Here is a 27,030-nt window from a genome sequence, read left to right as displayed (position 1 = left end):
AGTATACAGTTTCCGGGTACAAGTGAAAAGATTTGGGAAAATTTAGTCTAGAAAATTCCATAAAGGGAATTGCCTAATAGGCTGAAAGACGCTTATGCTGACAATGGTGACCTTTTATTCCTGCAGTTGGGACGATTAGAAGCGAGCTTAATGGTGGCGAGAGGGCCTCGGAGTAGGGCCTTGAGATGCTTCCAAGGGTGGGAATGAGATAGAGGGGCCCCGATGGGGGAGGAGAGCAGTGGGGTGGGGGGGGGGCAGTAGCTCAGGAACAGTGGCCCCTGCAAGTGCTGAGAGGGTGTCCCCGGGGGACCTCTTCCCCAGGAATGGGAGCCCCAGGCCAGGCTGCGCCAGGTCACACCAGCCCCAGGCAGGGCAGGCACCCGGGCCAGACCACCTCGTGTCCTGGCTTTCCCAGTTTACCGTCCCCCTGAGCCAGAGCCACTTCCAAGCATTCCCATCGGCCCTGTGTCCTGCTTCGTCTCTTCCGGGTCGTAGGTGCAAGCTGGCGAGCCCAGTGAGCTCGAGCAGCAGGAGGCCGGGCAGGGCCCAGGAAGGCCCTCGGGGGGCACCCAGCAGCCCCCCAGCCCTGGTTGCAGGCTCCGGGCCGCCTCCGTCACACCCTCTGGCTCCATCGCTCCCTTGAGCAGGTGTTAGTCCAGAGCATCAAGGCATCGGGACGGCGGCCCGCCCCACTGGGGCCCCTTCCTCCCGCTTCCTTCTCTCTCCCCGCACCTCCCTCCTTCCTCTGCCCAGCACTCTGCATGGGGAGGAGCGGGGTAGGCGAGCCAGAGATGGCTTCTTCAGCCACACAGCTCCCCTGTTGACACCTCGGCCACTGCGGTGGCTTCCCAGGAGGGGTCTCTTAATCCCGCAGCCTTGGGTAACCCTGCTCCCCTGCCCTCTCCAGGCCTGAGCGGGCTGTGCCCTGACCCTTTGACGAAGGCCGTCAGCCCCTCGTTCTTGGGGTCTCTCACCCCAGGCCTCATAGGCCAACGATGGGGGTTACTTTCCTGTTCCTCTTGTCCTCCCCCTGTGCTACTTGATGTGGACGATGCCAAGGGCCAGGGCCCTCTGGAGTGACCTCCCAGCTGGAGGGTTGGCCCCCTGTGTCACGCACGGTCAGCAGACTTGATTTTTACGCCGCAGTGAAAGAAGTGGCCGTCAGGTGGCAGTGCGGCCACACAGCATCCATCCTGGTCTTCGGAATTCGGAGAGGACCGCAGGACACGGAGGGGTTCTCCTTCCGGGGCTGACGTTTGCCTCTGTCTCCACCTGTCCTGCTTCCCGGGTGCCCACGTGCCCTTTTCCCAGCCCGACGCAGGACCTCTGGTTCTACGTCTTTCCTAATTGGGAACGTTTTACTCTTCATGTCCCAGCTCAGCCCCAGGAGGGGAATAGGTTTGTCTGAGAGGGGGGAAGAGGGTTCCTGCGGGCCAGGAAGACACCTCCACTGGCTGACCCTGAACAGGTCTCCCAGCACCCCAGATTCTCCCTGTGAATCTGGAGCGTGAGGAGACTGTCGGGGTTGGGGAACCGCTCCCTTGACTCCCCCGGCATGCTTTGAGTCCCCCCCAATTTTGAACTTGGGGGAACTGGGGTGGGGGCTCCTGGCTCCTCCCACCCCAGTTCCCAGAGGTGGGGGTCGGGTGGGGGGCAGGACCGGGCACCCGGAAGTGGGCAGCACAGCTGTCATGCCCTGCTGCTCTTATTTCAGGAGGCTTTTTTTTTTTTTAAAGTGCTGGTTTTCTGAATATTTTATGCAGAGAAGGAGGGAAAATTTATAGTGGCAATTATTTTCTCACAGTCTGGCGCGCAAGCAATTAGAAAAAAGGGGGCCTAGCAGAGCATGGCGTGCTGTGGGATCGCACAGCCCCAGCTTCCCAAGAGCACGGTCCCCAGTCCCACCGACGGTAAAGGCTCGTATGCAGGAAAATAATATGTGGGCGTTTAAGCCTGTGCCCCTCTGGCGTGTGTAATCGCTCCGAAATAAATGATCCGACACTGTGAGAAATGAAGAACGCAGGTCTTGGTGAGACGTGGGGCGGACAGCGCGTCCCGGGTTTGGAGCCCGCCCCCATCGCAGCGCCCAGCCCGAGGCTTTCAGGCTCTTGGTTTGGATTCTGCGGCTTCCCTTCCCAGCTCTCCCTCCTCTTCTGGCTGGGAGTTGAGGATGGCGGCCACTGTCCTCCACCCCACTGCGCCGGGGCTGGGGACTCACACCCGGGGTGGAGCAGTGGGCTTACCTTCAGGCAGCTCCTTTCCTTGGGACCACGGCTGGGCCCCGGCGCACAGGCAGAGCCAGTGGTGTGGGCAAGATCCCTGAGGGCACCAGCCTCAACTGCCCAGCCGGCCCTCCTGTATTCAGATGTCTGCCCCACCGGTCATCGGGCACACATGTGGAGTGGCCACCACTCAGCAGCCGGTGGGGCCGGGGTGACTTTCTGCCCCAGACTCTGCTGGTAACGTCACAGACCTTGCTCGCAGGGTAGACAGGGCAAGGCTGCGGGGGGCACGTGTGAGCCCTGCCTCCAGACTCCTGGGACGGGATGGGGAGATGGCAGTCTGGAGGAGAGCATGGGGGCTCTAGACTGTCTCCCATAGGGTCTTCTGACTCCCCTCTGGCCATCTGGCTTCCTGGGAGGAGCTGCCCATCCTGGGGCCACCCACAGTGGGCGTCCTGGTCCTCTGTGCCCTCTACCCTCTGTGCCCGGGAGCTGGCAAATCAAAAAGAGTTGTCCTGGTTTGAAGAAAAATCTTTATTAATAATCTTAATAATAATAATGCGGTTGATTTGAATGGTCACACCTTGGAAGCATACAGAATGGTAAGAAAGGAAGCCTGGGGCCTGGCTGCAGTCCCGGGGTTGAGAGGGGTGGGAGGGCGCAGGGCCGGGGGTGGAGCTGCTGCAAGAAAAGGGTCGAGAACAGCAGAGGGTGGAGGGGCCTGTACAGAGGACGAAGCCGGAGGCAGGGCGGGGCTATGTACAACGGGAATAGAAAAGGAGCCTCATCTCAGTAGCTTCAGGAGCTGATGCTGAATATAAAGTGAGGTGTATTTTTTTTCCTTTTAAAGTTTCGTGAGACAGTGGAGCCATGTTGGGAGCCTACATCTTTTGTTGTTTTTTGCTGCTCCCCCGACTCCAGCTCTCCCTGCCTGGCCAGCGGCTCCTCCCTGCTGCCTGCTGTCTGTTGCCCCCGCGACTCTAGGACCTGAGCCGGGAGCAGGGGAGGGGGCTGCGGACCGCCCAGGCCTTCCCCCACCCCTGGCTCTCCCTGCTTGGACGTGCCGTCCAGACCCATAGCACCGTGACCCGAACCCTCGCCGTGCAGCCAGGTGCCGGCCCGTCCCTCTGTTCCTCTCTGCAGGACTGGGCCCTGCAGGGCGGGGGCCAGAGGGCTCTTCCCAGCTGCAGCGTGAGGCTGACCTTCTCTCTCCTGGACCAGGCCCAGGGCCTCCTCCAGAAAGGGAACCAGAAACGACCAGTCAGAACAAGACCTCGGCCTCAAGGCCCTCACCCCTGGCTGGGCAGCCAGAGCCCCCTCATGTGGAGGGAGGGGGCCTGGGTGCCCTGTAGTTCTGGAAACATATCAGCCCTTGGTGTTGAGGTCGGACCCCAGGGCTGCTGGTTGGACAGCCTCCAGTGGCTGCAAACTCCTCCCCAGGTTCGCAGGACACAGGTGTTGGCGGCGCGGCAGGAGGGGTAGCCGGGGCCCAGAGCGCAAGACACAGGGTGACTGGGCACAGCCGAAGCCCCGAGATGAAAAGCAGCCCCCGTCCCCGCGCCCGCCCAGCCGTCCCTCCGCTGGCACAGTCGGCAGCCAAGGTCGAGTCCTGCTGGCCACTCTTCCTGCTTGGGCCTGCAGCCGCTCGCCACTGGCCCACGCTGCCTTGAGTGGGGCCCGGAAGGAAGACGTGGTAGAAAACGGAGTCCCTCCCCTCCCGCCTCCCTCCTGCCAGCGCGCTGCCGGCGCCGGGGGCCGCGGACCTGCTCCCTCGCTGCGGTGCGATGGCTCGCGGGCTCGCGGACTCGGACGCGGTGGGTGCTTCTCGGTTTGGTTGGCTGTTTTGCTGCTTGGATCTGAACATCTTTTTTTGTTTTGTTTTTTGTTTTGTGATTTTTTTGTGTTTTTTTTGTTTTTGCCCTTCATGGTCCAAGAAGGAAACGGTGGAAGCTTTCACTACAACAGAAACAGAAAGGCGCGACTTGCAGTTCACAGGAGCACCGGCCAGGCGTGCTGCCGGGGCAGCGGGACCCGGGACCCCGGGTGCCAGGAGGGAAGAGAGGAGGCGCCCCCAAACCGGCCCCACTCCCAGCTTCAGGAGCCCCCTCATCTTGCGTAAGGGAATTTAATGCAGACCTCCGGCCTCCAGGGCAGAGAGGGCACGGCCGGTGGTGGGGGCAGAACAGGGCAGCCGGGATGAGCGCAGCTGGCAGACGCAGCTGGTGGACTCTGCTAAGACCTGGGTGGGCAGGGTCTGGCTGCTCGGCGCAGATGAGGGCAGAGGTCAGGGCGTGGTGGGTGGATGACGCTGCATGGGCCACGTGGGGGTCTGGAATGAGGCAGCTGAGAAGGTGCTCTGGGCAGTGGTGGTGAGTTGGCTGGGCACCCTGCGTGTGACCTGCCCACTCCACCAGCCAGGACAGACGTGCTGGTAGAGTCGGCGGAGGCTCACGCCCTGGCTGGCGGGGACCTGCACCCTCTAGCTGCGTCCACACCCCTGGAAGCCCAGCTCTGGCACATAGGAGACCTGGGCCTCCTTGGTCCTTGCCACTTTTTCCTGTCGCAGAGGTACCAGGGCCGCATATGAAACTTCCAAAAGCTCCCGCGGCTGTCTCAGCTTCACCTGCAGGCCCCAGAGCCCTGCAGCAGAGCTAAGCCCCAGGCCTCTCGGGACGGCAGGTGGACGCTGGGCACTGTTCCGCCAGGGCGTCCGGAGGACGGGCACCACCCTCCCCTGCTCTCTCACTCAGACTCCCCCCCCGGAAATGTACCTGGATAAGAACGTTTCAGGTTGGGGAAGGGGAGATGGTGCTGCACTCTGGCGCTGCACAGACCCAGGTGCCAGGCTGGCAGGGACCCCATCTCAAGACTGTGGCTGGAGAGGACAGACTGTGGGCGGTGAGGCAGACGGGCTGAGCGGAGGGCCCTCGGGCGCTGCAGGGCTGGACCGCTTTTGGGCTCTGGGGCAGGGAAATTTCTCCCTACGCTCTCCCTTCTTATAACAGAGACTAAGGAACCCCTGAGGCTGGTGGGGCTCCCGCACGACTTGTGACAACTTCAGCAGGAAACATCAATAAAGTTTAATCAGAAATGTTAGTTTAGCTGGATGGGGACAGAGGGCAGAGACACTTACTCCTGTGATTAGCTGGGTGACGATGGGGAGGGAGGAGTACTGTCGAGGCTAGGAACCCACCGACTGAGGCAGACAGACGGGAGCCCCTTGCTTCCTGAACCCCAGGGGAGGGGCCAGGGCTCTGGCCCAGACTGGTTGGGGTGGCTTCCTGGGGAGGCCGAGCTGGCGTCTTCTGTGGCTCTGTGGCCCGGGGGCATGGGGAGTGGGCATGGCCCTCTTGGGCTCTATTGCTAGTTCTCGGGGAGGGGTCTTCTGCCAGCCTAGCCCCTCCCACTGTGTGCATACTGTACCTGAAATGGCTCGGGGGGGGGCACAACGTCAACAGAGTCAAAATAGGAACCAAGGTTTCAGACATACGGGGGTGACCAGGGTCAAAGACACACACGCCATCGTGGCGGGGAGACCAGTTGGCCGGAGGTAAAACCTATGGACTTAGAGTCGCAGAGGTCAGCGGCGCGCGTCGCTGACCGGGAGGGGCGCACTGTCCTCCTGGTGGCTGTGCCTGGTTTTGGACTGCTGGGTTTGGTGTGTACTAGGCAGTCAGTGTGAATGCTGTTAGGGGCTGGGCCTCTTGCTAGTAGGGGGTGAAGCGGCTGTACCCTCCTCGGCAGAGGCTAGCCTGCAACATCAAAGATGAAAAACAGCCAATCAGTACCGCCTTTTGGGAGAGGGGGAAAAAGCAAAAAGAAAAAAAAATAAGGAAAAGCAAAAAGAGAAATAGCTAAATCCCGTTTTCTGCCCGCCTCACGGTCTGCCTCGGGGAGAATGGGCGCTGGTTGTCATGGCAGCAGGAGGGGCCCTGGGCCTGTTTCCGATGTGGTGGTCTTGGGGTCAGGGAGGTGCTGGGGTCACCAGCCACAGTGCTTCTGCATAACGAGGCTTGAGATGTCTTTCGGCCACTGTCTTGGCTCAGGCCTGGCCCTTCCCTGCCCGCTTTCTCTGTCATCTGTAATCTGGGGGTCAGGGCTGAGCAGAAGCCCCACCTCCTCAGCGCCCAGCGGGGCTGCCGGGGTCAGGACTCAGCCCCTCCAGGCACGGGAGGGCGGAGGGACCTCTTGTCAGGGTTCCCAGGGCCTCGGCTCTACCAGGAGGGGCTGCATCTGCTCACCCAGCTCCGTGGGGCCTCCTGGGGTCCCTGCGCCTCCTCCATCCTGCTGGGAGGACGGGCCTTTGGCACTGTTGCTCTCCGGTGCCCCTGCGCTCCCCTGGGTCAGGGAGGCCCGCACAGGAACCTCCTGCCCTACCCACCAGTTTCCCCAGAAAAAGGAAGAAAGTGGCAAGTGGCAGAGAAGGAAAGTTGGGGAAAAAACAGAAAATCTTAAAAAAATCAATAAAAGGAAACACAAGAGGGAACCCTTGTGAATTACGATCCTGGAGCCACGGGGCCTGCAAGCCACGGTTCTGGGGCCTCCATCCAGGAGTGGGTGTGGGCCCCCACCCTGAGGCCTGGGCCCCATGGCTGCCAGCAGTCACCGCAGGCTGCCTGGGATATCTGAGGCTCGTTAAACATCAAAAAAGACAAAACAAAAACTGGGAGGGAGTAATCAAAAACAAGGGAGATGAAAAAAATCCGTATTGTCTCTGAACCTCCTCCCTCTTGACCCCCGCAAAAATGTTTTCATCTTTGATGCTGGATGCCAAGCTAGCTAAAAACCGACAGTAACACCCCCTGGGGTTGGGGGTGGGATGGGCCTGGGAGGTAGGTGTCCACTGCAAGCAGATTTGGGGGTATAGAGTGAGCTGGGCTGTACGTGTCAACAGCTGGCCATACACACACACACACACACACGCTCACACACACACACACTGGCCCACACACCTCCGGCCTCAGCAAGCCCAGGAGTGCGCCCCTTCCGTCCCGCCCCCGGCCCGTGGTCAGAGGCCCCGTCTCCCCAGGAGAGGGCCTGCAGACTCAGCCGGAGCCACGGACGGGCCATGGAGCAGGGCCTTGGGTGAGAAACAGCAGGTAACCTTTGTTCCCCACCTCGATGTGAGAAAAGGTACAGCAAGGGGGTGACAGAACACAGAGGGACCATGGCACGGACACACCCACATGAGGGGAAGTGGAGGCCCTGCCTGCCTCTGGAGCCTCTGCCGGAGGGTTTTGTTTGGTTTTCCTGGTGAGGGGAATGGAAGGCCCGGACGGGACTTTCGTTACAGGGCTCAGAAAACCGGGCCGCACCAGGATGCTTCCCAGACGACCAGACGTCACTACTGGGCAGCCGACTGTCTGGGCAGACCTGCCTCCCTCTAATTCCACAAGGGCACAAAGGGGCAAGTCCTCCTCCAACTCAAATCCAGGCCTCTGTCTTCCAGGCGCCAGGCCGAGGGCTGGGTCATTCCCCTAAGGGCTTGCCCGCTCGCCCGCCCCCCGCCACACACCTGGCTGCAGCGCGAGCCGTCTCGTCACGGCTCAGGGCAGCCAGGCCCCAGCCTCCTTACCATGGTTCCAATGCTGTAGGTCGCCGCGGGGCCGATGGTGTGATGGTAGGGGTCAGCAGCTGCATAGACTCTGCCATAACTGGGGAGGTGAGCACAGGGGGTGGGGTGTGGGCAACGGGGCATTTGGGGGGCCAGCAGGTCTCCTGCCTCCTCCCAGACGGCGCCCCAAGGCCCCTCCCTCCCCTGCACGCCCCCTTCTTCTTCCTGCCTGTTTGGAGGGAACACAGCCGGTCACCCTCTGAACACGTCCAGCGAGTGCTGACCCTGAGCGCTGGCCTGCTGCGCCCCCAACAAGACCCACAGGCTGAGACACAGTGTGAGGCTGCGAGGAAGGTGTGGGTCCAAGGGTGCCGCCTGCCCCTGAGAGGGAGGGCTGGGCAGTTCCTAGGCCAGAGCCGGCACGCGATGGCTGTCCTCCACGAAGCGCCCACCGCCTGGCCGGTACTGGAGCCCGCACGCTTCCCCAGCCTGCAGCCCTGCAGCCAACAGGCCGAGTGCCCACAGGGAAAGGTGACAGGCCAGCCCCCCCCACAAGACCTACCCTCAAAACAAAAGAGAACCCCCCCTTGGGCCTCTGGGTGTGCTTTCAGGTGGGCAGAGGCCTCTGCTCCCAAGGTGCACACACTCTGCCTTTCTCGGGGTTGAAGGGTTTCAGGCCTGGGAGCTGAGAAGCGTCAGAGGCGTGCCCGAGCAGAAGCAAACGCTCCTAATTACCTTTCTCACTCGGGCCTCCAGAGCTTGGGGAGGGGGGTTAGGCCTCCAGGGCTGGGCATCAGAGGAGCTGTCCGCTACCCGAGAACCAGGGGGTCCCAGGGTTCCCCTCTCTTGCAGGCAGGAAGTGATTACAGAAGTTTGGGGCTTGCTGGCTTGGGGTCTCCAAGCTCACATGGACCTGCTCTCCTTTGCCCAGACCCTGTGTCCACCAAAGGGAGGCACCCCCAGGCCCTGAGTGTTGTGGGTGAGGGTTCCTGTTTGTCCCAGCCCAGCCCGACGACCCATCCATCTTCTCCCCGCCCCCGCCCACCGCGGGTACCTGTCGCTGTAGGCGGCCGCGGCTGCTGCGGGCTGAGCGTATCTGTAGGCGGCATAGCCTCCCTGCAGGGTAAGGGGAGGACACGGCACACGGGCTTAGTGGGCTGGACACAGCATTTCAACCTTCATCTTGGCCAGGTGAGGGGTAGCTGGTGCAGGCCTGGGGGCACCTGGCTTCTGGTTTCGTGGCATGGTTCAAGGTGGGGTTTCTGTTCACCTCATTCATTGATGCGTCCATTTGTGCGTTCAACACACACGGGTGAGCATCAATGATATGTCTGGCTGTGTTCAAGGCTTTGGCACACGGTAGGTGCTCACAGAGTTGCCACCAGGCCAGCGCAGCCCTGACTCTGATGCTGATGGGTATGGAGACTCGGTGCTATCCTGGACACTGGGATGGGACAAGGGCAAAGGGCATTAACTCAGACCACGTCTTAGCCCTGACCAATGGACTGCTGAATTACAGGCGACCACCCGGGATGGAAATGAGGTCTTGTGTGGGGTGGGGGTGGGGGTCGGCAGCAAGGGCTCCGAGCTAGAGGAAGCAGTAAGTGCAGCCCCGTGAAAGAAGAGAGGAGACAGGACCCCATCGAGGGGGTCTGCCCTGGAGCCTCTACCTCCTGGTCTCTCTCTGGCCTCTGCAATGGACACAGGGTGCCTATGGGGGCTCACTCAGTGACCCCAATGCTGTTAGGGATCTGGGAGATTCACCCACTGTCCCCATCATACAACTGACACCTTGTGAAACGGAGAAGACACGCCTGGCTCATCGGGCTGCTGGGGGATCCATTGCTACTCGCACCCTGAGCACAGATAACCCAGGTTTACCTGTGCTGAGGTCGCCCCCTGGGCTCCCAGGACGGGAGGGGGTGGGGGTAGTGGGGCTGGGAGTGGGAGACACTGACTGTTCACTGAGACAAACGAAACGCCAGATTCCACCCTCCCTCCCCCGGGGCTACACTTACATAAATCTCAGCACCATAAAAGCCATCCTGATACACGACCCTGGAAGCAAACGGACAAGAAAGTGGTGGGAACGCTGGAGAGGTGGGGTAGGCCGGCTCCGGTGTCTGCTGAGGAGGGAGGGGGCAGGGTGCCAGCCCTGCCCATGGGACTGGCATTTTAACAAGCGTTTGCTCCAGTGCCCTGTTTTGGTATAACAATAGAGTAACACCCTTGCTGGTCAGCTCCTTTCTCCCACAAACCCAGGGGCCCGTCGGCCCACCTTGCTTCCCCTTCCCCTACTCCACCCCAGGCAGCTGTATCCCCCCCATTAGGGTCGGAGGGCCCCGGGGAACGGACCAGGGAGGGCTTAGAGAAGGCCCACTGAGCTCCAGGGCCGACCACCACCCATTAAGGCATCGGGCAAGGTGCTGGGGCTCTAAACATCCCTCACATGCCAGAGACCCTGAGATCCGGTGGCAGGGCGGAGGTGGGTGTACTGATGTGGAAGCGACTGCTGTGTGAAGTTTGGGGTTCCCACCGCCCCCCACCCCCGCGCCACAGTGCTGGAAAGGCTGCCTAGCCCCTCTGGCTGCACCACGCCCCCCTCCCCACGCTCCCGGGGCCGTTCTCCAAGCCTCCCTCCCTGTGCGCCCCAGGTACTCACGCTCCGTAAGTCGGGATGGGGGGCGGGGGCGGCGCAGCCCGAAACGTATTGTACACAGCCCGGCCCCGGCCCCGTAGGTGCGCGCCCCTGTAGGCAACAGCTGTGCCGGTTGTGGGGTAGGGGAACCCCGTCACTGCAGGAAAGGGCGTCGGAGAGGAGACAGTGTGAGAGGGAAGGCTAAGGGAAGGAGGGGAGGCAGGAGGGGAGGCAGGAGGGCTGGGGCCTGACCACGGCCGCATCGGGCCACACATCCCGCCTGGCCACTCCCACATGGCCACGCCCCACCACGCCTCGGCCTGGCCACGCCCACCCGAAAAACGTCCCCGCCTAGCCACGCCCCTGGCCACGTCCTCCCACCCAGGACGACTGGCCAATGACCGCCCAATACCCGGCCAGGCTCGCCCCAGCCCCGCGCCGCAGCTCCAGCCTTTACCCGCATAGAATTCAGGTCCATAGACTGCCCCTACCACCGGGTTTAGCTTCCAGCCTGGAAGAGAAGCAAAGAAACCCAATCACTGTCTTCCCCATTGTCTCCCCACCTCACACTATGCTTGGGAACCCCAAGGACTCCAGGATGAGCCCCACTGGGACATTCCGAGGCCGTGGCCACTGCAGAGGACGGGCGGGACCCCTCCGTCTGCAGTCAGGGTAGATGGATTAGGCGGGAACACAGTCCCTGGGCCCCTCTTGGGATGCTGCAGCCTCACTGGCTGAGTGCTTTCTGCTCCCTGACAGAGACCCAGTCACTGCTGACGATCCTCCCGGTGTCTTGATTCTTTTCGCATTTCGGCCTTCCCCAGCCTGCCCCAGGCCCTCCCTGTCCTGGGGCACTGGCCCCAGCAGCTTGGGGTCTGCAGTGTCTGCAGGAGAGCACGAGGAGGGAAAGTGGAACGCGTTATTATGCAACGTCTGTAGGCCCCCAGCTGGGATGGGGGCTGCTGGTGGCCTGGGTACGTTAGTGCCTGACGGCCCAATCTCATGGGAGCTGTCTCATGTGGGCACCTGGCTGCCTTCCAGGACGGTCAGAGGCTGCCGTAAAGGAGCTTGGCCTCAGCCACGGCGACCTCCTTCACCTCCTGCCCATCTCTGTCCTGGGTCGGGGCTCCCGAGGGGCTCCCTTTCTCAGTGCTGAGTCCTGCTTTTGCTATCCTCTGTCTGTTTTCCCCCAAAGCAGCCGGTGGGAGGGCTGCCGGGGGAGGAGGTGGGGAAGAGGGGCCTTGGGATTAGGGATAATGAGAAGGACAGCTAGCATCCTCTGACCACTTTACCATATACCACACTGTCCTAGACCCATCCGACGAGGAAGGTGTCACGGCCTCCCATCTTACAGATGAGCAAATGGAGGCTCAGCCAGGCGTGGCAGCCTTGAATCACAGGGCTGGAGAGTGGCAGAGCCAGACAAGCTGTGGGATGCCAGGCCCACGTTCCTGGCCACTCCCTGGCCCCCAGCCTCTCCCGCTCTGCAGGTGGGCAGGCTGGTCATCCTCTCCCACCAGAGACCCAGGCGCACGGGTGAAGGCCTGCTCCCACCTGAGGCTCTGGGGGTAGAAACCAGCCAGTTGAGCCTGTACCAGCTCCAGGTGGTCAGGAAGTGAGGGTGGGGTCAGCTCACGTGACCAGGCCCAGCCCCTGGCCCCTCAGCTTATCAGGGTCTTATCTTTGCAGCACACCCCCAGCCCAGCTCCATGTCTCAAGTCCAGATTCTAACAGCCCCACTGCTGGGCTGGCCGGGAGGTGTCCAGGACAGAGTTTCTGGGGCCTTGTTCCTCCTGGGGGCCCGTTCTCCACACTCTCCATGAGACTGTGGGTCGCCTTCCATCCCTGGTCCACCATCACATGACCAGCACAGATGTTTGCATCTGAATGTTGCTGCTAGGCCTCTGGAATCTTCTATAAATACCAGGTCAGGAGGGAAGAAACGCTTCATCTTCTGGGATGACCTCCAGTCCCAAGAACTGAGTCTTCTTAGTAGAAATCCACGATGGAGCAGAGTCCTGAGCCCGTGACCCAAGCCCACCTCCCTTAGGTCCCATCTGGCAGCTCTCCTGCGTGCAGTCAGAGAGGCTGTACTTCTGCTTCGGATGGCCCTGGCCCCTCCCTCTGCCAATTCTGGAGTCCTGGGTGCCTCCACCTGTCGCTCTGGCCCCAATTCACTGTCTGGGACCCCAGATGACAGAGGCAGTCGGAGACCCACCTGGGTGGATCCTTTGTTTCTTCAGCAAATAGTAACACCTGGTCAAACCTTGCGAGTCTATTTCCTGCAGTGGAAATTTCTGCCCCTCTGACCGACTGATGAATTGAGTCCTCTGAAGTGTTAAGCAGAGTGAAGCCTCAGTCAACAGAGCCCATGAGCTGGGCTTCACTGCCACCTGCAGGGAACCCAGGGCTGGCCCACTGCAGCCCTTGTCACTCTTGCCCAGGCCAACTAAGATGTTTAAATGAAACCATGTTTGCCACCGAAGTGGGCAGAGGTTTCTCCCTCTCTCCACTCCCCGTCGCTCAACCGGCCTTGGTTCTGTGCCCATTCCGAGCCAAGGGTGCACTTGTTCAGGGATGGATTCTCTTCCGAATCCCATGTCCCTCCACATCCTCAGGTCTGCCCAGAAAGCAGGGGCGTGTGGCTCTCGGGAGAGGCTGCGCAGCCCCCTGGATCACCCTGGGCCTGTAAAAACGTCTACCGCTTTCCTTCCTGTGCTGAGCACCAGGTCACTGAAATCATACACAGCGTGTGCTCAGGACAGGCGCGAAGCCGGGGAGCCCCCAGATTTTTAGAAAGAATTTGAGCTTTGCTAGTCCTCAAAAAAGCAGGATGGGAGCGACAAGAATCTCATCTAAATGGGGTCTGGCCAGTGCCCCAGCCCTGCCCCAGGAGGGAAGACTGGGGGGCCCAGCTGGCGAGTCAGGCGGCAGATCCGCCCACTGTCCTGCCCTAGGTTTTCCATGCTGGCCGGTCCCCTGACTCCATGTATATCTGATCAGACCAGGACAAGAGAGTCTGGGGGTGGCTCAGTCCACTCTTCCCTGCTAGTGGGGGTGGGAAGAAAAGCCCATGTCCTGCCAGGAGACTCGTCCCGGTGGAGCAGGGCTGCTGCTCCCTGGCTAGAGGAGCAAAGTCAAAAAGGCCCCAAAGAGTTCCCAGCTACACTCAAACCAGTCCCCGCACCAGTCCTTGCCTGGTGGAGTTAAGTCACCCAGAGGCTGAGAGCCGTCCCTCCACGCCTCCCTGCAGCCAGCATTTAGCATCAGCTGTTTTGTTTCAAAGAAGACTGGCCGCATCTGCTTACAGTCGGGTCCAGGTGCACACGGCGACACTGCTCAGCTGACGCACACTATGGCCAGCGGGGCCTCAACCTTTCCGTGTTTCCAAGGCCCAGGGGTGGGCGGTGGGGGGCTGTCCCTCTAACTGTCATCATACTCATTAAATACTGAGCGCCTCTAGCCTCGACACTTAGAAAAATACTTAGAAAATAAGGAACGATCCAGGAAGTGGCCACTCTCCGCCTTGCCTGAAGCCTGTCCTCGGCCTCCGGGTACGGCCACGCTCGGGAAAGCACGGGGGTCTCACCAGCTGTGTGGGTGGAGGCGGGTGGCCCCAGCTCTCCTCCTGCTTCGCTGACCCACCCCCTTCTGACCGCGGCAGAGCCGGGACATGAGGGGGCACTCAGCATCCAGGGAGGCTGGCCTCCAGCAGCCTGGGCTCCTCCTGGGCCCTGTCCCCACTGGTGGCCCCTGCTGCCTCCCTGGGGTCTTGGGCCGCTTACCGTTGGTATAGGGGTTGGCAGTCTTCTTGTTGGTCATGACTCGGGCCGTGGCGTTATTGACCTGCCCAGAGAGAGGGAGGGAGAGGCTGAAGGGAACATTAGCCTGTAGGCCACTGGCCGCATGGTCCTGCTCTGAACTTCTCCTCCGTGGCCGCCTCGGAGGGGGCTGGGGGCTGGGGAGGAGGCCCTGGGACGCCCAGGCGAGGCACAGGACCGCCTCCTCTTCTCGCCTGGCCCCCCACCACAGCCTGCCCTCCCCCCGGGCCTCCTCCCTCCGAGTGCTGCCCGCACCTCACCCCCCGGCTGAGAACCTGGGCCATCACTGTTCCCAGCACTGGCTGGTGCCCAGCCTGGCCCAGGCCCCGGGCCCTCAGCTTAAGCATTGCATCCAGTCCCACTGGCTCTTGCTGTTCACAGGACTGTTCCCACAAACCGAGCCCAGCCTCTCTCTGGCAACCCAAGGCCACTGGAGCAGCTGGCTGGTGGACTTTCCCCAAAGTGCTCTCAGCGCAGCTAACAGAATGGCCCCCAAGACTTCTCTGCCGTGGGTGGCTGCTGAGGCCCTCCTGGTTGTGGGCACCAGGATGGTCACCCCTCCCCGTGGGGGCAGCATCCCTTTCCCTTGAGGCCAGCAGAGAGCTTTCTGTGGGGGCGGGGGGCACACGTGCCCGTGGTGGTGGGGCAAAGCCAATGGGGGAGGAGCAGGTAGGTACCAAGGGAGTGGGTCCTACTGTGCAGACATCTAAGGCCGTGGTCAGGCTGCCCAGAGGACTGGGCTGGGCTGTAGGGAGGAGGAGAAAGCAGGGCAGGTGTGGAACTCGAGGGAGGGGTCTGGGCCGTACTGCCTCCCCCCGGTCAGTGTGAGCCCCTGGGGCCTGGGGCCGCAGCCTGGGCTGCCGGATGCTGGGCTGGAGCCCGGCTGAGGTCGGTGCCTCTGGCACTCCTTCTGCTTCTGGAAACCCTCCCTCAGGTCCTTCCACCGCTCTTCCAGTGGCTCCGCACTAGCCGTTGAGCCCTCCCTCCCTGGCCACCCTTGCTGCCCGCCCTGCTCGGGAAGCCCAGCTCCCAGACACCAGAGCCTCAGCACTGAGCAGGGCACACGCAGCCGCCCGGGAAGGGGTGGTGGAGGCGGGCGTGTCGGGGGACCCCTCGCCTTCCCTCCCCTCTGCGCCTCTGGGCTGGATCCCTTTCTAGGCTCTGGCTCGTACTGCTGCCCACCCTCTGGGGGATAAAGGCAAGGGGCAAACTGCAGGATGGGGCAGCATGGGGAGGGGGGACGGGGCAGCTGCCGCTCCTTGGTGAGACTAATGACCTGCTCCCAGCCACGGGCAGGCTGGGCTGGTTGAGGTCCTTGGAGCCGCCAAGCCTCGGAGACGAGACTTCTGGGGCTCCTCCCAGTGTCTGGCTGAGCCCCACAGCTGGGGACCTTTTCCAGGAATGAGAGGGAGGGGGCAGGCTGGGGGGCCCTTGGGTGAGCCTGAGGCCTAGACCCAGAAGGCGTGGCAGGTGGTGGGCTCGGCTCCGATCTCAGCTTGGCCCTGCCATGGGGCCCTGGCCTGGCTCTCTGCATGGCAGCAGCGGGGCTGGGTCGGGGGCCCAGGGTGACCGGAGGCGGCTCTCAAGGGCGTCCCTGCCGCAGCACACTTATCTGAGCACCTCAATTTTCCGTCCCTCTACGATCGTCCCATTCAGCTTCTCCCGGGCTCGGTCAGCATCTGAGCTAGTTTCAAAAGTTACAAACCCAAAACCCTGTGAGCGGAGAAGGACAGACATGGAGAGAAAGACATAGGATGAGAAAAAGGAAAAAAAAGGAGGCGTGGGGAGTGGGGGGGGCAGGGCAATGGGGGGGCGGGGAGAGAGAGAGAGAGAGAGAGAGAGGGGTTGAGTCAGGTGAGTTGAAGGAGAGACTCGGGCAGCCCAGAGGTCTGTCCTGGTGCCACTGGCAGGACGCCTGGGAGACGTACGGCCCCGGGGGTGGGGCAGCTGATGGCCTGGCCTGAGCCTGACCTGAGCTGACCGCCTGGCACTTGAAGGGACAGGCCAGAGCTATAAGAGAGATGCTGACCTGACCAGGGGCCAGGACTGTTGCCCTCACCCCACCTGGGGGGCCAAGGCTGGGCTTCTGGACCGAGTGGGGGCAGCCTCACCCATCGTCATCCCAGGAGCCCCAACCGGGGCGGGGGGGTCTTCCCGTCCAGGAGCGGGCACCCTCCCGCCTGCCCCCTGCAGGCCCTCCACCGAGTCTCTGGGCAGCTCCAGGAAGGCTGGTGGCCCCCGGGGGAGCGGCTCGAAGGCTGGGGACCCAGGCCCAGGGGCCGGGGCTCCAAGTGCAGACAGAGAGGTCCTGGCGACTTAGAGAGAAGGAAGCCTCAGCAGCGGCAGCGACAACACAGACAGCGGGGTGGGGAGGGCGGGGCGGGCGGAGGAGCGGGGAGTACAAGCACCCGTGTCGCTCAGGGGTCCTCAGGCTCGGAGCTCTCCAGGAAGCAAACGCACATGTCACACGTTAGCCTGGCGGGACCTACAGCCGGCGCTGTAATGGTGGCGGCCTCTGGGCGGCACCCACCTTGGAGCCCCGCTCGTTAAAAATGATCTCCACGTCTAAAATTTTTCCGAATTGCTGCAGAGACAGAGATGGGGGTGGGGGAGACAGGAGAGGGTGTGTTAAGACTGCTGGCCCGGCTGGCCTGCTCCCCAGGGGACCCTTGCCCCCTGCCTGTGTCAGGTCCTCTGCCCCCGGCCCTCTCTCCACCTCCTGCAGGGACATGAAGGTGCTCTTGGGTAGCCTGGCGGCGGGGGGGCATCCCTCCCCACCTTCCCGTGCAGAGAGCTTTTCCCGCCAGGACACTGGTCCCATCTGCGGTGTCATCAGCATCCTCTCCTCTCCCTGCTGGGACTTTGACACAAGTTGCTGACAGACAGCCCTAATTCGCACACATGGGTTCTGGGCAAGTCCTTCCCAAAAGGTGGGGTGCTGCCAGGGAGAGAAGCCCCTGGAAGAGAGAAAGTGCTAGGGAGGGACCCTGCACTGCCTGCTGCCTGTGCTGTTTGGGGCTGGGCTGTGTGTGGGGCAGGGTGAAGTGACCCCAGGCCCTTCTGCCTGACCAGGACATACCAGTCAGCTGGGCCCAGACGCTCTGGCTGCCCCCTTCCTGCCCCATCGCTGGCCTGGAACTCCCAAGGGGCAGCCTTGTCTCCCTCACTGGCACGTGAGACCAGGAACCTGTGAACCAGGTCCCCTAAAATCCCAGTTGAGGTCCCGAGGGGCCTGTCCTGAGGTCTCCAGTGCATACAATTGATGTAACATTTGGAGGTGGGTGTCACGTGGGCAGGGAGGGACGTGGAACCAGACAGTGAGGTAATGCCAACCCTGACAAGTACTGGAGGGGGAGGATGGTGCTGCTGTGCTGCAGGGGCGAGTGAAGTCATGGGCGTCCTGCAGGGACCATGGGTGCCCTGGGTGGCCTGTAGGGACTGAGTGTGCTGAGGCCCGTGATGTCGGGACTGGAAGGGCGTCCAAGTGAACTGACCTAATAACATCGTAATACCAGCTGCTCCGAGTGGGGGCTCCGGGCTCAGAGAGCTGGCAGCTGCCCAGGCCCAGGGCCAAGAGCGGGCAGAATTCTCATCTTCCGATGATTCTAAATCCTGCCTGCACCCTACTGGGTCTAACCCCAAATCCAGTGGGGCCTGGCCCCCAGGAAGAGAAGTGGACATCTGGGCCAAGGGCAGGTGTAGGTGCTGAGTCCATCCCAGGAGGGCCACCTCCTGTTTGCCTGACAGATCCCATCTGGGGTGGTGGGTGGCATGAGGGAAGGGCTGGGGTTCAGGGCCCAGAGCCTGCCTGACTTGTGGCAGAAGTGGGGAGTGGGCACAGGGCAGGCAGGGGGAGGAGAGTTTGGGGTGGGAGAGGGAAGAAAGGGAGGGAACACGGGCCAGGCGCATGTGTCCTCTGTGGCCGGGGCTGAACCCTGGCTGCTGCCCCCTCACCTGCCCACGGGGCAGCCCTGGCACCCGGTGGGTGTCAGCACCTGCTAGGTGTTCGAATCAAGTGACAGAATAAAGTCACCACGGGACTTAGGGGCCTCCCTGCAGGATCTTACAGTAACCCTACAACTGGCTGAAATCCTACAGAGCAAAGTCTAGGAACAGACAGGGAGAATCCAGAAACGGAACGCGCACTTGCTTCCCATCGTGTGCTCTCCTGTCACCCCACCCCTGGGGCCTGGAGGATGTCCAGAGAGGTTGAGTGCCTGGGCCCCAGGCACACAGGACAGGCAGGGCTGCTGGGTGTGAGGCCAGGAGGCTGGGCTGCCGCTCTGGGGGCACAGGGGTCCCTGGAGCCCTCATCAGAAGGAGAGGCCAGCGGAGTGATAACCTGACTGGCACTGGCCTGGGCCTGAGGGGCAGGTGGTGGAGGGGCAGCCACGCAGGTCCCTCCACCCAGAGCCTGCATCCCTCCTCCTCCCTCCTCCCCCACAGGCTCGGGTCAGAGCAGGGCTGGACCCAGAGGGCAGCGGGAGGCAGGAAACCCGGGGGGCCTCTCTGACACCTGGGCTGTGCGCTGAGAGTGGGAGTGCAGATGGAGGGGCCACACACACTCACCCCGAACATTTGCCGCAGGTCGGGGTCCCTGAACCGGAAGGGGATGTTGGAGACGTGTAGCCGCTTGGGCTGCTGCTTCTCTGTGGGGTCGGAGGGATGGAGCGGCTGGCTGTCCGTCTGTGCCGCGTCGTCTGTCTGCTGCGGGAAGAGGACCCGGGCTGGGAGGTGCCCCCTTCAGCTCCCCTCCCACAGCAGGGGACCATCTAAGTGCCAGGTCTTCCCCAGGCCCCTAGGACGTCCCCATCCTGGGACCCGCAGGAGACAGGGCACAGCAGCACCTCAGCCTCAGGTCCCACTTCCAGGTCTTTCCCCGGGCTGTGTCTGCAACACCATCGCAGGGCCAGGCCTCCCTGGCCCAGTGCGTCCTCCCACCATGGCTCGGCCTGTCCACTGAGGTCTGACGTCAGCGGTCCCTTGGCTATCACGGTCTTTGAGGTCATGAGTGCACTGCTTCCCTGACGGCCCGAGTTCTGGGACCATGGGCGCCATTTGGGGTTCCAGCTCAATGAGAAAGTGGAGAAGTTTCAGAAGCCACCGCGACACACATATCCGTGGCGGTGCTGCCCCACAGGGAGGACCCCCGGGGCTGCCTGCCTCTTCTTCTAACCCTGCTCTGGGGCTCTGAATCTTCCAAGGCTTAGCGGTGGCCACGTCCAGTGCTTCAGAGCTGGTCCTCATTTTGGAGCTAAATGTTGGTCAACAGAGGGACTCTGAAAGACTTGGGTCTCAGGGAACAAAGCTGCCACAAAGCAAGGACCCCCCCTCCCACCAGCTCCCCGAGAGGCCAAGGCCGTGAAGAGGCCCCGAGGCGGTGCAGGGCAACAAGCAGGTTGGGCTGGTGGTGTGCATGTGAGGTTCCTCCCTGGGGACTTCAACAGGGACGGGCCATCAGCTCACAGCCAGGCTGCCCTTCAGCCTGGTTGGTCCCTGCTGAATCCCCAGAGCCAAAGGCAGGCTGGGCGTGGTGAGTGAGGGAGGACTGACCGAGGGGTCTGGTTGGCTCATCGTGACCCAGGGGCTGGACCCATGGCCTTCTGCGGGCTGCTCAGCGTTAGTACCCAGGATCAGAGCCGGTGACGGATGGGGTGGGTGGACAGACGCCGGCTCCCTCCCGTGGGGCTCCTCTGCCCCCTCGTGCCTCTGCCCCTTGTGGGCATAACGGGCCAAGAAACACCTTTTATTGCTTCTTTCCTTTTCCTGTCTGAAGTCCCGGCTCTCCTCCCGGGTCTTTTGGGATCACCAGCCCAATACACTGCTTGAATTTGAACCTTTGTCTGGGGGTCTGCTTCTGGGACAGGACTCCAGACGACGGACGGCCTGGGGGCCTACAGAGAGTGAAGCGGGGAGGGCAGGGTCCTCGAGGCCTGGGTTAGACTTTGCACAAATGGAAGTCCCAGTGGCTGTGGTCTCCCACGTGGCTGGAGGGGCAGAGGCAGCTGGCCGGCGGCGGGAGGCTGGGCCGCGGAGACACAGCTGAGAGGAGAGGTGCCGGAGAGCACTTTCCACAGGTCCCCGGGAACTGCCCGTTTGCTTCTGGTGGGTTCTGTCCACCGGAGGAGTGCTGACCAGTACCACAAGCTTCCTGGAGCCAGAACAGTGAGCAGGGCGAGGTCACTGTGACCGAGGCCTCGTGCTGTGGCTGAGGAATGGACCCCGAGGGGCAGAGCCTCACCAAGGCCAGTGGCTGGAGATGTCTCTGGACTCCTGAGTGCCTGCCCTAGATGGCCACCCTCGTCATCCTTTCTGGAAGGAAAGGGCCGCTCCCCCAACTCCTGCACTCAGTGGATGCCATAGGGCAGGGGAGGGGATGTCACCAGCTCCTGGGCACACTTCCGGGGGTGAGCTGGCAGGGGGCCTGGAGGGCTGCAGGGGTGCGGGAGCATCTTGTTCAAAGGCCCCTTAGCCTCAGCTCTGTGCTCCTGTGTTGAGAGGAAGCACAGGGTATCAGAGCCCATTGGTGGGTTGGAAGCTACCATCGTCTCGTGTGCCTGGGGACACGTGTGACCTGGGGCTCAGCAGGTTGGCCATCCCATGCGTGGCAGGCCCAGTTCTGACGAGCGTGTGTTCTCTGAGCCCAAGTGTGGTCCTGCGCCTGTTCCTGGGGGTTTGCCAACAAGTGCCGACCACCCCTGCTCCCAGGAGCCCACCTTTAGCAGGGAGGCGTCTGAGGAGGAAGAGCTGGTGGGGTGGGAGTGAGGTAGCAAGTCTCTGAGAATCCTGATCCGGCCTGTACATGCCTTCATTCCTGATGGGCAACATGAGGCAGCTGCCTCTGGGCTTTTTGGGGACACTTGTGGGCTCCTCCCCCCAAGCCCAGGACCTGGAGTTGCCCGAGAGCTCAGCCCCCTCCCCAGCTGTCCTGCCGTCCTCCCCCCTTGGTCCCACTCTTCCTTGCAGAAAATAAGCTTGTGCGTCACCTTCAGAGGGCCCACCTGTGCCCCCGAATCAAGGCGGAACCCACAGTGCATCTGCTGATTCTTCATAGGTCTGAGCCCCGCCCTCTGGCAGTGGTAAGGGTGGGCCCAGTGCCCCTGTCACCCCCCTCCACCCCGTGCCTCCCACAGACCTGTGCCCTCAGCTGCTCCTGGGTACAGGTGACTAAATGGACTCACCCCAGACTTGGAAAACTAGTGGGAGAGGGGCATGCAATGCTGACTCTGGGCCAGCAGAGGGCAGCGGTCAGCGCAACCTAGTGGCCAGGGCCACAGGAAACGCCCAGCTTGCGCTCAGAGGAGATGGGGAGCCCTGGGCGGGGCAGGGGTTGGAGCGGGGACACCACGGGAGGGTGCTGACGGAGCTGGGGCATCTGGGGCTGGGCTGGGCTGTCCTTCTGTCCCACCTTGGGCCCTTCCTAATAGCAGAACAGAGCCCACTGTGTGTCTCCAAGATCCGGGGTCCTCCTGCCTCTGCATCCCACCCCAAAGGCTCTTAGGGGAGCAGCTGAGGGTCAGGTGGGAGAAATGGGGTGATGGGGGCAGGACACAAGTAAGAAAAGAGCCCCCCTTGCCCCCAAGCGCAGCTGCAGACAGAGGCAGATAAATGGGTTCAATGACTGTGAAATTGTAAGATGTGCAGAGAAACCCCAGAGTGCAACAGCACACTGGCTGCCCCAAGGCGAGATGGAGGCCTTCCCACCATTTATCACAGTGGTCCAGGCAGCCTGCACCGCCTTCCAAGGGACTTTACTTCCTTTTTTTTTTTTGCAGTACGCGGGCCTCTCACTGCTGTGGCCTCTCCCGTTGCGGCGCACAGGCTCCGGACGCGCAGGCTCAGCGGCCATGGCTCACGGGCCTAGCCGCTCCGCGGCATGTGGGATCTTCCCGGACCGGGGCACGAACCCGTGTTCCCTGCATCGGCAGGCGGACTCTCAACCACTGCGCCACCAGGGAAGCCCTTCCTTTTTCTTTTTTGAAGCAATCTTTGCCTTTGATTCTCAAATGCAGGGAAAAGAGAAACAGCGGCAGCAACTCGCCCTTCCCTCCCACAACTGCTCTCGGCCGCTTCGCTTCCGTGTCTTCCCCATCTCTGTGTCACCTTAGTCGTCATGGGTCCCCCTCCACCTTTCAAGGCAGCAGCCAGCCCATCTTGGTGGGACAGCATATGTCCCACCCTCGCACCCTCCGAGGAGCCTGCAGCTCTATTCACCTGGGCCTCCCCAAGCCCAGCACAGGGAGAGGCCAAGAGGGCCCTGGGCAGGGTTCGTTAGGTCTGGCAGGGCCACAGGCAGCAGGCCAGAACCTGGTGGCCGTCACGGCTTGCTGATGCCGCACGGGAGACTCCTGGAAATGCCCTTTCTCTATGGCCCCATCTCTCCTCATCTTTGGTCCTCCAAGACCTCCTGGGCACTCGTGCAGTGACTGTCAGCTGCCTGCCAGACATGGCTCGCCCCTGGTGGGCGGTGAGCCAGCCTTGGAGGAGGCATTCTCCGCCTGTGTCCTCATGCCGTTCACTCATGAAGTCTTCTTCTGAACCTTGAGTGGAGCTGTGTGTCCGCTTTGGACCCCGTGAATGATGCCACGCTCCAGGCTCTCTGCTGGCCGCTGCGCTTGCTGCATTGGTGCTGATGGTGTCGTCTGCTCGCACCACGCCTGCGTGGAGGCGGCACGCGGCTGAGTCTCACCCTGCAGTGGTGCACTCCCACCACGGTCCACCCCTTTTACTTTTCTTAAGCCCTGAGAGCCAAGAGCACAGGGGACCAAAGGCCGCTGCTCCGGGTGGAGTTTCTGCTGCTGCAGCGCTTGCTGGTGGGGGAGGAGAGACAGCCATGGGGCAGGCCGTGTGAGGCCCATGGTGCAAAGGCGAGGTGGCCCCAGAGGAAGATTTGGGAGAAGGGGAGGAGTTTCTGAGAGGAGGTCCCTCTGGCTGTCCCACGATGGAGGGTGGACAAGTGGGTGGGGAGGACACCTGCAGGGGACCCGCATGACCTTGAATGAATGAGTACTCCAGGGAGGTGGTCCCCAACTCGCACCCCTGGGGGGCCCTGCAGGGTAGTGAGGTGGGCCCGCTCCATCAGCAGCCCCAATCACCCAGCTCCCCCTGCTGCCTTTTGACAAAAGAACGTAGATGACACCGTGATGACAAACGGAATCCAGACAGGAGACGGCAGGTCTGGACAAAAGCTGGAGCCCGCACCGCCTGCTGCCCCGCACCTCCTGCTTCTAACGTCAGGCTGCCTGGGGAAGGCCAAGAGGAGAGTCAGAGCAGTGACGGAGGCCTGACACAGGAGGGACATAAGACAGCTGAGAAGCAGGGTTGCGAGTGCCAGGAGTTACTCTAGTGGAAGCGGCTCCTGGAATCTTAGAGCGGGACGGCCGGCGGCCACCCTCCCCAGCTGCTCCCAAGGTGGGAAGCCCCTGCTTGAAGAAACACTCCCAGTCAGAGCACTCACGCCAAAATCTTTGCCGGGCAGCTCTGGGTGTCTTCGAGGTCACCTACTAATCCAGTAACTTTCACCCGTGGGGCCTCCGTCTCCGGATCCCGATGGAAGAGCAGCAGACTCTGACCGCCTTGCAGTACCTGAAGAGCCTCAGGTAAAGAAAGGAAAGTCGAGGCTGCCCGTTCACGGGCTCAGTGGCTCTCTGGCCCAGGCACTTTCCCGGGGAGGCGCTCAGCTGAGCAGGGAGACGCTCATGTCTTAGTTGGCTTCTCTCCGAGACTCCTGGGTCCTCTCCGGGGCCGTGGATTCTCACAGGCACGGAGGTCAACACTGGCCCCCTTCCACTTTATGTCCCTGATTGGTGGGCAGCAACGGCTCCCGCGGGGCAGGGCCGGTCATTTTTCCCGTGTGTCCCCAGTGCTGGCTCAGCACCTGGCACGAGCAGGTCCCCGCAAGTGTCTGCCAAAGGAGGACGACTTTCTTTTTTTTTAATTAATTAATTAATTAATTTTTGGCTGTGTTGGGTCTTCGTTGCTGTGCGCTGGTTTTCTCTAGGTGCGGCGAGCGGGGGCTACTCTTTGTTGCGGTGTGAGGGCTTCTCATTGTGGTGGCTTCTCTTGTTGTGGAGCACGGGCTCTAGGCACACGGCCTTCCGTAGTTGTGGCACGTGGGCTCAGTAGTTGTGGCTCGCGGGCTCTAGAGCGCAGGCTCAGTAGTTGTGGCGCACAGGCTTAGTTGCTCCGCGGCATGTGGGATCCTCCCGGACCAGGGCTCAAACCCGTATGCCCTGCGTTGGCAGGCAGATTCTTAACCACTGCGCCACCAGGGAAGCCCCGAAGGGAGACGACTTTGAATTTGGCGTGGTGAGGCTGTGTCGGGGGTCCAGGAGGCCTCTGTTTGTGCTGTCGAGGCGTTGGAGGGTGTTAGCTGTCGGTCTCGGCACCCTCTGTGTCAGCTGCAAGGCTGACCCTCTTGTCTCCCAGGCTTGCTTCCAGGGCAAACCTCTGGGGGTCAGTATTTGTTCACAAGGAGGTTGTGAGAGGTTTTTCCAGATACACCCCGTCTGCTGTTGTCCCTCAGAAAGAGACCGGTTGGCCGGCCGTGACCTGTTCACAGGGAGCCCCTCTGGCTCCCGTGCTCACCTCTCTTTTCCAAGGTGGAAAGGCTAAACCAGGGAACTATGGTTTGCCTCCCCATTCTAAGGTCCGTGGGCGCTGCCCTTCTCATCCGTGGAACCCTGGGGGTGTCTATGGCAGACACCCTGTACCAGGGACACTGGGATAATGGAAAAGCCTGGTGGCTTTGGTGCTGACTCAGGCTGGGAGGTGCTTCGAGCAGGCAGGAAGGGCACCGGCTGGGGTCTGGTCCAGCCCAGGGGGCAGCTTGGGGGGGCTGTGTCTCCCCAGAGCCTGGATGCTGCTGCTTGCACAGGGAGGGTAGGTGATATCTGGATCCAGGGGAACACCGTGGGAGCCAGGTTGGGTGAGAGGGGGGCACCCATCAGATGGGTGGTGTCACTCCCGGTCAGCACAGGCGTGCTGGCCTTCTGCCAGGCCCCGCTAGCCGGCAATGGGACAGATCAGCAGGGCCAACTGGACGAGCGCAAAGCCCCAGAGCTCGGCGGGGCGTGGGCCCCCGGAGAATGCAGCGGAGGAGGTCAGGGAGGGGATGCGGCAGCCTGGTCTCCAGAGGGGCTACCTTCACAGGGCGCCCACCCCGGTTGGCCAGGGGCGGCGGCCACTCCTGGACGTGACCCTGGCTATCAGGAAATCTCTGAGAAGTGCCCGGCTCAGCACTTTCTCCTTGGGGCTGCATTACAACCACATAATTGAAGCTATCTGATTGGAGGGCAGCCAAGCAGGTAGATTACAAGTGATTAGCAATGATAGGAGTGCCTGCAACCTGAGACAGCCCTGAGGGGCCCTGGGCCTCTCCTTGCTGCCGCCAGCCCCCTCCCCGCCCCCCGCCGCCCCCTGCTTGCCCCCGTGATGCCGCTGGGCCGGGCAAGCCCAGACCACTGGCCTCGCCCATTTCTCTCACTTCCCATTAACAGGTCACTGACCACTGAGGACACGCTCCATCTCCCAGATGAGGTGAGAGTTGGCCTGAAGTTGCCGCTCGGGGAGACCGGGGTTGGGGGGTTAGCTAGAGGCGGTGGGCCTGGCTGCCCCTCCGTGGCACCTGCCCACCAGAAAGATCCTTGGGGTCGGATGGCGATGAGCTTGGAGGCTAGGCGCTCCTTCCTGGGGGCGGGGACCCCTGCTATGGGGCTGCCTCTCCGTACACAGGCCCCCAGGCCCCTTCCCCACCGGCACTCCCCCTGAGGTTCTGAAGTTGGGGGGCCCTTACCGGGACTGTCTGGGCCCCTGCCATGGGCTGTGTGCTGGTCTCACCGCCGGGCTGCTCCGGGTGGGTCTGTGCTGGTGTATACAGGGTCATGCCGTGCTCTGGGGGGACCGGGGTCTGGCCTGAGTAGTCCGGCGTGGGGTGCGGTGGCGGCGGGGCATACTCGGCGGGGATGCCGTTCTGTGGCGGAGGGGGGTACTGGGCCGGGGGGTAGGGCTGGGCCATCGCTTCAGGCGGAGCCGTGGCGTCCTGATTGCCCTGGGGAAGGAGAGAGCAAGGCTGGTTAGACCTCCGTGTGGCCTGGACACTGCCCCCTTTCACTGCCCCCTCTCCAGAAGGCTCTGTGGTCTCCAACTGTACTTTCAGCAGCATTTTCCATGCCCCCTAGGAGGGGGGCTCCCCCAGCGTGGGGCACCATCTCAGAGCCGGGCTGCAGGGGGAATTCTGGGCAGCCACGTCTGGGGTGAGACACCTCTGTGTTTGAGGCCACTTGTGCGAACTCGTCAGGCCTGAGTACACTGAAGATTTTTTTTGTTTTTAATCCACCTAATTAAAAAAAATTAAATATTTTGAAATAACTGTAGACACAACAGTTGTAAGAAATATCTCAGCATGATCCCGTGTACCCTCTACCCAGTGTTCCCCAGTGGTGACATCTTGTGAAACCTTCCCCACCAGGAGAGTGACATGGGTCCAGTCAAGATACAAAACGTCCCAGCAGCACCAGAAGCCCTCCTGTGGCCCTTGATAGCCACACCCTCTCCCTCCCGCCTTAGAAAGGCTTTTAAGCCTTGGTTTTCTCATCAGTAAAGCAGGAGTGACGAAAACGATTCACAGCCTGCAGGGAAGAGGATTGGAGTTGATTGTGCAGACATGGAGCCTGGTACAGCTCGGCCGCACGGTGGCCACCGGGTGAGGTGCTATCGGGGGGCAAGTAGGGTCCCCGCCTCTGTCTTGAGGATCCCGGAGATGCCCCAAAGATCCCTCCCACCCTCTCGAAGGCC

The 27,030-nt window shown here is 62.0% G+C and overlaps 1 protein-coding gene across 5 annotated transcripts; it reads right to left on the bottom strand.

Moving 5' to 3' along the window:
• Positions 1-5,219: 5,219 nt before the first annotated feature.
• RBFOX3 (RNA binding fox-1 homolog 3) lies at positions 5,220-26,281 on the bottom strand. 5 transcript variants are annotated; one of them, XM_033847088.2, is made up of 11 exons: positions 26,036-26,281; positions 18,805-18,942; positions 16,766-16,819; positions 15,856-15,948; positions 14,200-14,260; positions 10,806-10,925; positions 10,439-10,571; positions 9,789-9,834; positions 8,831-8,892; positions 7,798-7,876; positions 5,220-5,974 (listed from the first exon to the last, which is right to left on the bottom strand). In XM_033847088.2, exons 1-11 carry the CDS (start codon positions 26,249-26,251, stop codon positions 5,930-5,932), a joined length of 1,047 nt encoding a protein of 348 aa, XP_033702979.1. In that variant the 5' UTR covers positions 26,252-26,281; the 3' UTR covers positions 5,220-5,929. The 5 variants fall into 5 exon arrangements, with proteins under 5 accessions (XP_033702979.1, XP_033702976.1, XP_033702978.1 ...); XM_033847085.2 differs by having other exon boundaries at positions 9,795-9,975; positions 10,872-10,925; positions 26,030-26,274; XM_033847087.2 differs by having other exon boundaries at positions 9,795-9,834; positions 10,872-10,925; positions 26,030-26,274.
• Between the last annotated feature and the right edge of the window lie 749 nt (positions 26,282-27,030).

The sequence above is a fragment of the Tursiops truncatus genome, chromosome 20 (assembly GCF_011762595.2).
Source record: "Tursiops truncatus isolate mTurTru1 chromosome 20, mTurTru1.mat.Y, whole genome shotgun sequence".
NCBI classification, from domain to species: Eukaryota; Metazoa; Chordata; class Mammalia; order Artiodactyla; family Delphinidae; genus Tursiops; species Tursiops truncatus.
Note: the sequence above shows the minus strand (reverse complement) of the source record. Positions and strands in the feature narration are given on the sequence as shown.

What these genes read in the sequence shown, in the direction of transcription:
- RBFOX3 (XM_033847085.2), bottom strand. Translation starts at nt 26,251, where the DNA reads ATGGCCCAGCCCTACCCCCCGGCCCAGTACCCCCCTCCGCCACAGAAC. An exon ending in CCCATCCCGACTTACGGAGC is followed by an intron (nt 9,976 to 10,438) that starts GTGAGTACCTGG and finishes ATACCAAAACAG; the next exon opens with GGCACTGGAGCAAACGCTTG. An exon ending in GCGGCCGCCTACAGCGACAG is followed by an intron (nt 7,877 to 8,830) that starts GTACCCGCGGTG and finishes TCACCTCCCCAG; the next exon opens with TTATGGCAGAGTCTATGCAG.